This window comes from Stenella coeruleoalba (genome assembly GCF_951394435.1).
Source record: "Stenella coeruleoalba genome assembly, chromosome: 12".
Lineage (NCBI taxonomy): Eukaryota > Metazoa > Chordata > Mammalia > Artiodactyla > Delphinidae > Stenella > Stenella coeruleoalba.
The window spans coordinates 58,377,306-58,391,670 of NC_137158.1; the positions used below are offsets into that span (position 1 = coordinate 58,377,306).

Consider the following 14,365-nt stretch of genomic DNA (forward strand, 5'->3'; position numbering starts at 1 on the left):
ATCGTTTCCTGATTTCCTCTCTCCCCAGTGCCTGCCCACAACTAGTCTGTTATATTTTTCCCTTCTATTTTATTCATTCATCTGATAAATTTTTATTGATTCCTACTGTGGATAATCACATGGGATAGCGAAATGAAGAAATCCAGTTTTCTTTCCTCCAAAACCTCCTGTAAGTAAATGATCATGATATGATGTAATAAGTATTATAATTGGGGTATAGATTCTGCCTTTCCAGCCCCTCTTCTCCTGGCATCTTACGTACACATATTCCAGTATTTGTACAGAGAAAGACTCACTGTAGTCATTTGAGTCCCCTTTGGAGAGGATCCATAGCGTTCATCACTCTTTCCTCCTGGCCTCTTGCTGCGATCTCTTACGGTGCTTTCTGTTGGCCTCTACACTAGCTTTCTTGAAAGCAGGTCCTGGAACCACAGTTGGTATGCAAGGAAGCTTTTATGCCTCCTCAGCAAAAATGTCACAGTAAGGTTGCCAGTGGCTTAGTCTTGGGTCGCTGTTCAGAGATTATGTCCTTCATACTTTGTTCCTTGTTAACATGTTCTTTGTAAGAGCTTGGGAAAACTAATACTTATTGACCTTTCATCAGCTTCCCAAATTCATTTTGAAATTTTATTTGTCCATGAAATCCCAGAATCCTACCACAGTTCTTAACTTCCACTTTTCTCCACCTTCACCCCTGGACTCTTAAGAAATCAAATAGGACTTTGTGGTGCAAAGGTATTGGCTTTTGCAGAGTTATCAACTCCTCTGCCCTGGGATACTTCAGACATCTGGTAAACCCATGTTTGGAGGGAATGTGGACACTGGAGAGCAGCTTGTTTCTTTTCTTCAAAATAACCGTAACTGTTGTGGACTGAGTGTCCAAAAAGTACAAACCACTTTAACATGCATGATTAAAACATTTTTTAATCCATATGAAGTAGATATTTCTATTTCATTTTTTTAGATGAAGGAGCTGAGGCTCAAGAGAGGTTGGGTACCCTGCCCAAGATTATACAGCGAGTAAACTGTGAAGCCAGGATTCAACCCAGGCACTCTGGCTGCTGTGCTTTTCACCTTTACATTAGACTGGCTTCTTTATTGACTAAAATACAATGTGTTGGGCAGTATGGTATAGTTTGAGGGGCACTGTCTTGGGAGGTAAAAGTCTGTTGATTGGTTGGGTGATCTTTTCTTATCTGTAAAATGAGGCTAAGAATTCTTGGCCATCTTAAAAGGTAGCTGTGAGGGTCAACTAGTCTAGTATTGGTAAGAGCCTTTAAAATGGCAAAGCATAGAAGAAAGCCTCCGGCTCCAGTATGTTTGTGTCTCTGGAATGGGTTAGGCCTATTGGCTTTGTGTGACTACCCCTACATGGCCGTGTACTTGTGGGTATGTGAGTTCCCCCGTTACAGGCTGTGTACCTCTCTGGTGTCATGAAAGTACATAGGAGGGCATTAGAGAATAAATCAGAAAACCCTAGATAGACCTTAGGAGGCAGAGGTTTTGCCTGTCTCAGGATCACTTTCTCCAGCCTGGGCTCTAGGTCCTGAGGGCATTCCCCAGGGTTAGACACTACAGATCTCCACACATGGGTGCAGATGGCGAGCTCAGCCAGGAGGTAGCACCTCTGTAGTCGACTCTAACCTGAAGATGGATAAATTCTACCCTGTAAAATGCTGCCTGCTCTCATGTTGTTTCTTGAATTTATTTTCTGTAACTCAGCATCTTCCGAAAAGGGGATTCCATGGACCTCGCTATACTGTGATAACAGAGCCACAAGGCTAAGTGACTGTGGGAAACTTGGGCTCAGACAGCACTACACAGATTGCTGCGCTGCTGCTGACATGCGCCATCCTCCTCCTAAAGACCCCGGGGGGGTTACACATCTCCCTCACCACAAAACTTTTATCACGGGACATGCAGAAATGGTCTAAACGTTTTAAGGGTCAGACTTTGAGAAATGTGGCCCTAGCCTTTCATCTCGTCCTGTTTACATGCCTTAGCCTGGTGCACAGTGTGGTGCCAGCCCAGCATGGTGGCCGAGAGAGCCTGGCCTTGGGGTCCAACTCCCTGCGCACACAGCAAATCCCTCTCCGTTACTTCAGAGGTATTGTTCTATGAAGAAAGCTAGTCATTTCTGGAGCCATGTAAATATAGGCATTATTATTATTAACAATGAAACATGTACTTTTATGTAGTGATCTTGACATCTTCTGATGGAGCTTTGAATACAGGTGGCTTACTATAAGAGATGCCATTGAAATAAAATGAAGGGAAAGGGGAAAAAAAAGGCCACTGACTAATCTTTTGAGGTCACAGAGCGACTCTCATGAGCGCAAATAATTGTTAGACCAGGTAATTAGAGCAGAAAGTTAAGATTTTATTGGCTGCTTACTATGGGATGGGCACTGTGCTGAGGTATTACCTGGCTTCTCTCATGTAATCCTCACCATTGCCCAATGAAGAAAAGTTCTATTATTTGCCACATTTTACAGGTGGGGAAATTGAGGCTTCAAGGGATTAGTTGGTCTTATGTCACAGAATAGGTAATTGTTAATCTTTGGAAAGTGAATTGAAGGGAGGAAAGGAAGGCTGTGGTTTGTTTAGGAAAGGGAGAGGGATGGAAAGAGGAACTTGAGAGAGTGTGGCAGGTTTTGAGGATGATACATGACGTGTTTGATTTGCGTCTGTCTATGAAAGGATGACCAGGGGCAGGGTGAGTGGGGATGCGGAGGCCCAAAACAGTTTTATACGCCACTTTAATAACGTGTTTAGCAGTGGGCAGAGGCCTTCTTGATGATATTACCGAAGACGACGCTTAGGACGTTTTTGAGAACGTCACAATGTGCCGACGGCGTTTGGTTAGTGATCAATGATTTCTACAAAGTACACCAAAAGCCAGCTTCAGTTGATGGTATTAATGTGGGCATCAAAGCAACAAGGCATTGGATCCCCACAGTGAAGGCTGACTTTTCTTATTGCCGTCTTACTCTTCTGCATAGCTCTCACTTTTGTTTCTTTCATGGTCATGGTTTTAGGGTTAACATTCCTGACTTACACGTCACAAAAGATAACATTGCCCTCTTGAACCCCAAACTGATGAGTTTAGTCCGTTGACACCAGGCACTGAGATCTCAGCCCCGGCATCTCTCTGAATGACAGAATTTAAATCTGATTCTCAGATGCTGCTTCTGAGGTCATGTCTACCCCCGTTTTACAACTACTACCAGCTCTTGGCCTTGTCATCTCTTTAACTTATTTTTGAAAAATGCACCTGTTAACTGTAAAGCTGTAAAATGGAATTCTAAAAAGGCAACTTCACGTAAAATTATTAAAACTATTTAACTGGTCTTAGTGAACAGTAACTAGCCGTTCTTTTAAATACTGTTATATTTTGAAAACAATAGTTTGAGCAGGCATGGCCAGGCTACAGTTAGTACACTTTCTTTAGTAATCTTTAATTCTCACCTTATCTGCAGATCCAGACTTTTGGTTTATAGGCAAGGCCCACTCTCTCACTTTATGTTGGGACGTACTAGATTGGGTTGCTTATCTTTCAGGGGACTGTTCTCTCCATCACAGCCCCAGGAGGCCTCTTCACCTTGAACTCGCTATAGAAGTGCAGCCCTGGGGGAGTCTCTGCTCCCACTCTGAGTCACCATTTTATCCTCTCCTGGTAGATGTGAGGGAAGGAATCATATGAAGGGAGGATTGTGAAGGACTCTGTTTATCTCCAGTCAAAATAAGATACAGTAGATTCTTGACATTTGTGAGGGATACAGCCCAAGACCATCGCCAAGCCTCAACCTGAAAAAAATCATTGTAGCGTGTAATTCCTCCCTTCAAATTACTAAAGTATAACTGAAAAATGTAAATGATCTCTCTAGACCTTAAATACTTATCTCACTTGATGAGCAAATTTTGTACTGTCGAGAGCACTTGTGGAAACAAATTCACACATCTTTTCTACTTATTTCCTTTTGGAGCATTTGGTAGTTTTGTTCACATAGTGTGTCTGAGTCATCATTGCATTTGACATTTCAGCCTTTGATTTATCCGAAACTTCTGTTTTGTGGCTGGGACCTATCACTTTCATAAACATTTCCGTATTCTCCTCGTTGTGTCATCAACACTAGAATCAACTAGCACTTGCTTTTGTTTCATTTCTTAACAAGAAACAAAGTTTTTATCACTTTATTTAAAGTGGTCATAGCACTCAGACAAAGCACTGTGACTCAGAGCACACCTGGACCTTGGCCGGGACTCCCAGTTTATGGAGTGTTATTCAGAATCATGTCTCTGCAAAATGGCAAATTACTAAATGTCATGGGAACTTCAGCTGTCACTCAGGAATGGTAGAAACCATAAATAGTCTGTGAATGCCAAGGTTCTACTGTATGTTTTTGATACCTCAGTTGTGGAGAAGTGAACCCGACCCTTTCTCTCTTCACCCATCTGTGGAGCTGATACATTTGCATATATAGTTAAATACCTACTAGTTAAATTACCCAAGAGCTTTGGGGAAGTTGATTTTCCTAGCACCTTCTAGTCTATAGCTTCATTTGTTGGCATCAGTAACAAGCTAAGTATTTTTCGTAAGAAGACATGCCTTTCAAAACATGGAGTACTTTAAATAAATGTGAAACAGGATTTTAAAACATTTTTTTTTAATGTAACTTTTTTTCTTCGAAAAACCCCACACGTTTAAACATTCAACAGGTACTAAAGGGTACACTACACAGAGAGAAGGTTCCCTCCCTTGGTTGTCTTTCAGTCAGTCGTTGCTCCTTCCTGGATGCAGCCAGTGTTACCAGCTTCTGACAAATCCTGGCAAAGAGAGGCTATGCATATATAAGCAATACACGTATTTATATATACCCCATTTGTTTTACACGAATGGTAGCACACAGTTTTTATACCTTGCATAAAATTTTAGTATTAATAGTATCTTGGAGCTCTATCTATATCAGAATGTGAAGAGTTTCCTCATTGTTCTTTGGGGGTTTTTTTGGTTTTTGTTTTTTTATTTATGGCTGTGTTGGGTCTTTGTTGCTGCGCGCGGGCTTTTTCTAATGGTGGCGAGTGGGGGCTACTCTTTGTTGTAGTGCACAGGCTTCTCATTGCGGTGGCTTCTCTTGTTGCGGAGCACGGGCTCTAGGTGCACGGGCTTCAGTAGTTGTGGCGCGCAGCCTCAGTAGTTGTGGCTTGCGGGCTCTAGAGCACAGGCTCAGTAGTTGTGGCGCATGGGCTTAGTTGCTCCGTGGCCTGTGGGATCTTCCCGAACCAGAGCTCGAACCCGTGTCCCCTACATTGGCAGGCAGATTCTTAACCACTGCGCCACCAGGGAGGTCCCCCTCATTGTTTTTTAACCATTGTATATGGCTGTACCACAACTGTCCTTTACTGATGGACAGTCAGGTTGTTTCCAGTTTTCTAACATTACAAACAGTGCTGTAGTCCATGAATCACCTTTTACCTTTTTTTATACATGTAAGTATCTATAGGATAAATTTCTAGAGGTAGAAGGGCTGAATTGGAGGATATGTTCTTGAAAATTGATCTCCATGGAGGTTGGTTCAATCAATAGCGCCACCATCGGTATATGAGAGGGCTTGCATCTCCATATTCTTATAACATAGGATGTTTAAATGTAAGGAGTTAACTAATTTCATCACCGCCTAATGTTTCTAGATTACTAGTGGTACAGGGTAGGCTAGGGCTTCCAGAGATTTCTTTGCATGAGAGATGGAGGAAGTGCATCCATTCGATACAGGATTCCCAGGGAGAGCCACGTTGCACAGCTTTGGTTTAGAGACGAGGAGCGGTGCAGGAGAGAGAGAAGAGGTAATTCTGAGGACAGTGTTAAAATGTCATTTAGTCTGTCCTCCATCCCTTTTGCTGAATTCTTAGGGCAAGGAAATTGTAATAAAAATGAGTAAAAGCTAAAGTGAACTGTTTCACAAAAGAGGGACTTTGGGAGTATAATACATTTGCATTGGTACCAACAGTAATGGTCTTCACCTTCAGTAAAATTATCAGCTCCTTGATGAGGCCTCCGCAATGGGCATTGGTGGGAGCACATTGGGTGTCAGTACCCTTGATATTAGCCATTGTCAGCCATAACATAGGTGAGTGGGAATCAGAAGCTGCGTGGATGCAGTTGCTGGATATCTGATCTCGAAAGCTGTCGCTTTTGACATCAGCAGTGGCTGGAGACCATTAGCCTTTAGAAGAGGTTAGGAGAAAAGTGGTAGATCTTGGCTAATAACACAGAGGACCCATCATGGTACATACTTAAGATACTTCCTTAGGAAATCTCAGCAGCATTAACAAGAGATTTGGCGTATGATTTTCTGCAAATGAGAAATACTGTTTGTGACTTGTATTGTGAGTGACGTTATCTACCTGGTTTTCAGGCCCGTGGAATACAGGTTACACGTGGGATGATGGAATAGTACCAGGTGAAATTTAAAGAAAATATAAAGCATAGCATTTCTAAGTACTAAAAAAAAAAAAAAAATTGCTTAACTCTTAGAAGCACAATTTGTTGAAGTGAAAAGGCTTTGTATGTTTGTATACAAGTGCACACACTTACAGAAGGTGAAAAAGGAGGACGACTTAGGGTGTCATAAAACCAGCTTCTGTTCAAATAATATTGGTTGCTGGTTGTTCTACCTGATTAGGAGATGGTGGGAAAATGCCTAATCTATTGTAGCTGTTCAGACTTCATGCGATAGTGAAAGTAGCCAGTGGCTTCAAAATTGGATAAAGGAAAGGAGAATGTAGTGAATATTTTTATGCTATAATATTTTATACAAAATGTCCACAAGCCTTAGAATGAAACAATGGATGGAAACAATTTTTATAAATTTTAGATATGTGCTTGCAGGCAGAGCATACTGTGTAACATTACCAGTGTTTTGTATAGCAAAAGCATATTCTAATTATTTCCTAAAATATGTCATAAACATTTTCTGCAGCTTTTGTACAGTGATAGCTTTTAGGTTACCCCGATTTTCTATTCCTCCTCCTGGTCACAGACAGCATTTTTGCTCTTGTAAATTTCATACCTTTATGGTTTTTAGGTAGGAAAAGACCAGAAATCTACTTGTGTTGAATATGTGTCTCAATGACATTTTGTTAATGAGCGTGTATTTGATGGCACTTAACTAAAAAGGATACGTGTTGTACTGATGTACATAAATCGAGAACTTGGGACCTAGTAAACTGCTTTCTGGACTTGCTGTGTTCCAAGGAGTAAAATGGGGAAAAGTAGGCTTAGCCAGATTCTCGGAGGGGGTAAGACTTTGAGACAGCACAAGACGGTGGTTGAGAAAAAACCCAGGGTTGGAATCAGACTGACCTGGGTTAAAATCCTGGGTGTGCCACCAAGTGTGGTTTTGGGTGAGTTACTGAACTCTGCACTTTTTTCAGTGTCGACTAGAGGGATGATAGAACCCATCTTTCTGTGAGAAACAAATAAATGAAATAGTTTGTGTAAGTTTTCTGATGTTTTGAATGCTTTTCTGGAAGAAGATGCGATTGAATTAATAAATGAAAAATTTTTCTTATTAAAGGATCACTCAGGTTTTACCTGGTTTATCCACCAGGGGGAAAATTATTCTGTCACTCTACTATCTATCAGGAAAAGCTGCCACTCCTACCTTAGAAAGTCAGGTTTGTTGCTGATCTTTATGTATTTAGTGAGGTAGGAGTCATAGAGAACTTCAGTATGAGTCTTAATTTATTTCATATTTTTACTGTTTCTTAGATTAATTCTTCCTCAGGCCTTTACAACCTATTTCCTGTTTTGAGGATTAAGTCTTAATGATAAAGGAAGAAAGAATATTGAAGCATCTAGTAAACTCCAACAGAAGATAGCTGTAATTCAAAGAAACACAGGGTTTTGTTTTGTTTTTTTCCTATTGACTATTTAAAATGTGGAATGTAGTGTAATAACCACCCTGGACCCTTCACTCGTCTTTATCTTCACAGTTCCAACATGTTGCCAGTCTTATTTCACCATTTTACCCCTTAATTAATTTGTAGCAACTTCCTCACCTTATATCACTTCATTTCACAATTTCAGCTTGTATCTCTAAAATACAAGGAAGACCTCCTCTCTTTAAAGTATGTATCATCATCAATCCCTCAAAATAAAGCAATGGTATTTCTCTAATATCATCAAATAGTCAGTTGGTATTCATATTTCTCCTCCTGTCGAATCATCTTTTTTTTTTTAAGATTTTTTGATGTGGACCATTTTAAAAAAAATTTTCTTTCTTTCTTTTTATTTTTGGCTGCGTCGGGTCTTCGTTGCTGTGCATGGGCTTTCTCTAGTTGCGGTAAGCGAGGGCTGCTCTTCGTTGCAGTGCGTGGGCTTCTCATTGCGGTGTCTTCTTCTGTTGTTGCAGAGCACAGGCTCTAGACGTGCGGGCTTCAGTAATTGTGGCTCACGGGCTCTAGAGCACAGGCTCAGTAGTTGTGGCACACGGGCTTAGTTGCTCTGTGGCATGTGGGATCTTCCTGGACCAGGGCTCGAACCCATGTCCCCTGCATTGGCAGGCGGATTCTTAACCACTGCGCCACCAGGGAAGCCCGATGTGGACCATTTTTTAAAGTCTTTATTGAATATGTTACAGTATTGCTTCTGTTTTATGTTTTGGGTTTTTGGCCCCGAGGCATGTGGGATCTTAGCTCCCCAAGCAGGGATCAAACCCACACACCCTGCATTGGAAGGCGAAGCCTTAACCACTGGACTGCCAGGGAAGTCCCTAATAATCTTTTTTTTTTTTTTTAAATAATTTAAATCAGGGTTCAAGCAAGATCTATGAAATGCAGTATTGCGATTGGTTAATATGTCTCTTAATCTAAATTTCAAATTTCGTCTTTCATTTGTTTATTAGTTATTCCTTACAATTTTTTGTATGTGCCGAAAACAAGTTTTTAATCCTGTATAGCCAGTGGCTTTCAGACTTTTTGGTCTCAAGTCTCTTTTATGCTCTAAAAAGTGAAAAACCCAAAGATCTATTGTTCGGTTATATGTATCAGTATTTACTGCCTTAGAAATAAAAGTATATTGGTTATTTATTATGACTTATAACATAGTAAACTGATTACCTTAGTATGTATAAGCACAATTTTTATGAACTATAATCACAGTTTCCAAAATTTAAAAGAAAAGGTGAGAGAAGTAACACTGTTTTACATTTTTGAAAATCTCTTTAATGTCTGCTTAATAGAAGAGAGCTGGATTCTCATACCTGCTTCTCATTCAGTCTGTTGCGGTATTTTGTTTTGGTTGACGCATATGAAGAAAATCTGCTTCACACTGGTATGGGGTTGGAAAATGGAGGATTATTTTAAGTTTTTCATTTAATGATGGACACTCTTCTTTAATATTACACCAAAACTTGACATGTGGTAGTTTCTTAAAGGTTAGTTGCAGTGTGCAATTTGAAATCCTATCAGTGAGCTTTCTGTACGCTGTCACGTTAAAATCCATCAGTCTGTGTTGCACTTTGAATGGATCCTTTAGCCATGCATAATTTTGTAACTGTAAGCATTGGTCATTTGGAAAAATCACTTCACTGAGTTATGTAGATCTTCCAAATGTTGACATATTTCATTATGAACTATTTTAAAAAATCATATTCATGAATATCACCACCCATCTCCTTAGAAAAGTCTATAGCTTTGGGGAAGCTGTCAGGCTCATGGTGGTGGATACAGGTTTTCCAAAATGCTGAAATTGTATCGTTAGTAACGAATGCTGTCAGTGTGACAGAATATTTTCCAAATATCCAAACTTGAATAAACATCGTTTTTTAAGTAAAAGTGGAATTCCATAAAAAAAAAAGCAGCTTGTTCAGCTTGCATCTCAAACAGTTCACAAGTGCTTTCCCTTGAGGCAGCCTTGGTATTTTGCCATGCCCGAGCACTTTGTGCATACTTCTGTTTCATCACACAGAATATTAAAAAGATATATATTCAAATATCGACGTAATAAAATTTATTATTTTACTTCATCACAGGTGGTTCTTAGTGAATCTGACATTTGTTTACTGTGAGTGCATGCTGCTAAGAATAAAATGACTGCTACTGCAGCTGGGTACCACAGCTTCAGCAGTTTTATCCACTATTGCTTTGCACCATCAGTGTAAATATCAACATAGTGAAGAAGGCAAATAACGTGTTAATATTTTCATGAAAGTAATTTTGACTTCTTGGACCTTTTGGGAAGGTCTCAGGGTTCCCAGTACAATCCATGTTTTGCTTCTTATGTCTTTATGGTGTGATTTCACATGTTCCTTTGTCTCTGGTATTTCCTGTAAATAGACTTGATCACAACAGATTTGATTTAGTTTTTTCCTGGCAAGAATACTTCATAGATGGTGTTGGGTTGGTAGATATTCTTAGAAGGCATTGATGATCGTTGCTAGAGTCATTATTTTAATGGTTGCAAATGGCTATGTTTCAGTTCTATCATTCCTTCTCTATTTATTAGCAAGAATTTTTTTCTGAAAGGAAACTTCTTCTCACCAATGATTTGGTTACCCTGAGATACACTTTTTATCGATCTCATGCAATATGGGCAGGATAAGTCCTTGTTTATTTTTCCAAATAATAAGTTGGTTGGTTCCCTTGTATAATCAAAAGGTGATCAATGAGGTGTTCTTGGTTGGTTTGTTTGTTTTGAATATCGTTGTGAACTCATAATGATTTAAACTTATTTGATGTGTTTCAATTCACTGCAGCTAATATCCTTACTTTGGCCAACAGAAGCCTCTTCAAGTTTGCTTCTGAGTCCCTTTGGTATGACCTCTGCTGTCTTTGATAGCTTCCTTGCTTTTTTATTTGACAAGATGTTCCAGGCTCACCTTGCACATTTCCTGCCACTTCTGGGAAGGCCTGGGAGAAATGGTATTTAGAGACCACAATCTGAATACTAGGCTGTTAATTACTATTGATTGGTGGTTGTTTCTAGAGTTTGTCAGTGGGCAAAGCTAGAAAATATGCATATTTTTTAAACATAAAATGCATCATGAAATTATACAGATACTTCCATTCAGATTTAGGACCCATTGATCTTCGATCACTTGTCAGTGACACCAACATAATTATTTATTTGTTTTATCCCATACCACACAGACAGCAGTTTCAGAATAACAATACTACCTCCAATGGATATATGATTACGAAAAAGTTTGTTTTGAAAATGAAAATTAAGAGCATTATCACAGTGTAGCTAGCCAAATTGGTTATCTTAACATAGCCTAATTGTGTTTGCTCTACATTTTGAGACTGTTTTCCTGTTTCTCAGAACATCAACTTGGCAGATATTTCTACTGAGTTAAATAAATCAATTTCATGAAAGAATCAATCATACTGTATATTCATTGTATTGATAGAACAGACTTACCTGTCAAATTTAGTGTAGATGGCATTCAATAATGGACTGAATTTTCTTGTTCTTTTTTAAAGTCTAAATGGCCTCTTTTTCAACATTTTATACTGGATACTATCCTTTAGCCACATCTACTCTCTTTTGAATGTCTTGGGGTGGGGGGAACTCCTTAGAGGGTGAAGAATTCTATCCATATGTCATCATGATTTTTTGTTCTAAGTGAATATGCTATGAAACAGTGAATTCCTCTTCTAACAAAGCAAAAATTTACCACGGCACTTTTTGTTTAACCTAGAACTTTTATTTATATTTTCTCCTGTAATTTACCATGGATTGCACTAGGAAAAATATGTTTGAAGCAATTATTTCTAAATCTCTGGGTATGGGATATTATGATCAAGAAAATTATGTAATTAAGGGAAATTGAAGCAATGACCACTAAAATAAAAACTGATTTGTATGTAGAATATTTAAGTGATATGCCCCTTTTTTCCTTTTCCAGGTTAAAAACAAATCATGACTGAATCTGCCTCTAGCACAAGTGGTCAAGAGTTTGATGTATTCAGTGTTATGGATTGGAAGGATGGAGTAGGTACATTACCAGGAAGTGATTTAAAGGTAAGCTGTCTTTATTACATAAAATTGTGTGTGTGTGTTTATTATTAAAATGAATTTGAGCACATATGTGAAATACGGATTAAAAGCATTAAGCATAGTGGCTGTAGTTTTTATATGATGCTTGGTCCTCAGCATCTCAAGATGATAAACTGCTGGTGGTTTGGCAGAAGCCTTTGTCAACTGGAGTAGGGGACTTAGAAGTATTTCTGCAGTCTGTATGCATTTTGTAGAAATTCATGTATAGCTTCAAGGAAGATGGTTTCAGGTTTTAGTCTATCAGGATGGCCAATAAATGTAAAAGTGGTAGACTTAGAAGGTCTAGCTTTGTATATTTTTTGTAGTAATGGGCTTTGTAGCTTGAAGTGAAAAACCACACTCCCTGTGTCCTAGTTTTCTTATTTTAAAACTGGATAATGTTAGAATGTTGAATAAACAGGACTGTTCACCTCCCTTAAATTATTTATACTGTAAACTGTAAATATGGATTTTTGTGTAATCACTTGTTCAGAAGCTGGTCCTTCCTGTAAATGAGACTGCTTTTGTATAGCTGAGAACCCTCCTCAGAGAGCACTGCTTCAGTCTGCTCCTTTTCTAGGTGCTCAGCCTGCCCCTTTTCCCCAGCCCCCCAAAGCCACTCCAGGACCACATCTGCTGCACCCTGGGACAGGGTTGTGCAAGCACCCACCTGGAAAGTCAGCCACCCCACCTCTCATTTCTAATTTGCTTTTGCTCTGATCCTGTCTCTGGGACCTTGAACCTGTCCATGGCCCTTTAGACTTTGTGTTTGTACTTAGTCACTCAGGTGTTTGAACATCCGACCTCCCTAACTGGCCGTCTCTTGGCTTGCCTTGCTGATGCTTGGCGTTCTGGCCTGTTCTTGAATAGAAATTCCTGCCCCCTAATATTGACTTCTTGGAATCCAATCCCTTTTAGTGGCCACTTGACAAGTATCTGAGCCAAAACTGTTCTAGTCCATCCTCAGTGGTGAGATTTGGACAGTTCACCTCTTGTTGGAAAAATACTTAGATTTTAGTTGGTTTAGGTTTAATTAAGTGCAGTGTGCCAACACATCTATCTGAGTTTAGTTTAACAAAAATATTGCAGTGAGGTTTAGTGAAATATGGAAAGGAGATTCGGTTGTTAGTTTTAGTTCTATGTGACCTTGAACAAGTCAGTTAATCTCTTTGGGGCCAATTTCCTCTTTGGTAAAATAAGGAATTAAATGAATGCCAAGGGTTTTATCTTCTCTAACATTCTCCAAATGTTCATCTGGATTAGATATGATGGAAATAGAGTGCTGAAATTTTTGAGAAAGAAAAACTCTTCAAGATTCTGTTAGTGTCAGCCTAAATGAGCTTTGTTATTTAAATTCTAAGTTTCACAATCTTTATCTGTAAAATGGGGTTATAGGATCTATGTCATAAGCTGGTTATAAGGATTGAAAAACATATATGTAAAACACTTAACAAAATGTATCTTTTCTTGCTTTATGGTATATTATGTAAACTGCCTTTTTTTTTATTGCTTCAGCGTCTTATTTTTCTTGTACATTTTTATTCCTTCTGAATGGCTTATTTTTTTTCCCATGTAGGTGGATGATGAAATTTATAATTTTTGTTCAGTTAGATTTTGACAATAGAGTGAAGTCTCCATCCCTAAGAAATTTAGATTGCCTAAAGGTTTTCTAAGCAATGGATTTTAGGAATTAACCTATTACTTTTATAAAGGTAATCAGATAATTAAGCCACTTAGTGGGTATTATCATCTGGGTTATTTGATTTGACTTTTAGACTCATCTAATTACTTGGGTAATTGCCATGTATCCAGTTCACTTTATCTGCTGTTGACAGATACCCTATTTAAAAAAATAATTAAAAAAAATTTTCTACTTTATAACCCTTTTTATCCGAGGAGATTCAAAGACTAGCCAGTTGATTATATTGCTTAGGATATCTGATTCATTTGCTCCTCGTATTACAATTTGAGCTGCCTAAGAGAACTGATTAAGCAATTGATTTTTCATAATTAAGTTATTGGAAAGAACTTTGAATAAATCATGCAGTTTACTCTCCCGCATCATGCTCTGCCTATTTGACACTGGAAGCTTCTCTTTTTTAATGGGCGAAGGCATGTGGCTTTCTTAATGTGCGATCCCTAAGACAACCCAGCTGAGGTTAATTCAGCTAATACGTAGAAGTTGGTTTCTTATCATGGGAACAGGTTTTAATATGCTTCAGTTTATTGCCATTTTTTTTTTTTATTGCCATTTTGAAAGAACTTTTCTCTGTAAAAGCCTCATGACTGCTGGCCAGTCAAGTGATATCGCTCTTCTGCTTAAAA

General features: G+C 38.9%; 1 protein-coding gene across 8 annotated transcripts in view; it reads left to right on the forward strand.

The window, feature by feature from the left end:
• L3MBTL3 (L3MBTL histone methyl-lysine binding protein 3) overlaps window positions 1-14,365 on the forward strand; it is a 117,132-nt gene that overhangs the window by 9,686 nt on the left and 93,081 nt on the right. For all 8 annotated transcript variants that reach the window (XM_079940004.1, XM_079940005.1, XM_079940003.1 and 5 more), the window contains one exon: window positions 11,910-12,025. In XM_079940004.1, coding sequence (XP_079796130.1) covers window positions 11,924-12,025 — 102 coding nt within the window. In that variant the 5' untranslated portion in view covers window positions 11,910-11,923. The remainder of the gene's footprint in view (window positions 1-11,909; window positions 12,026-14,365) is intronic.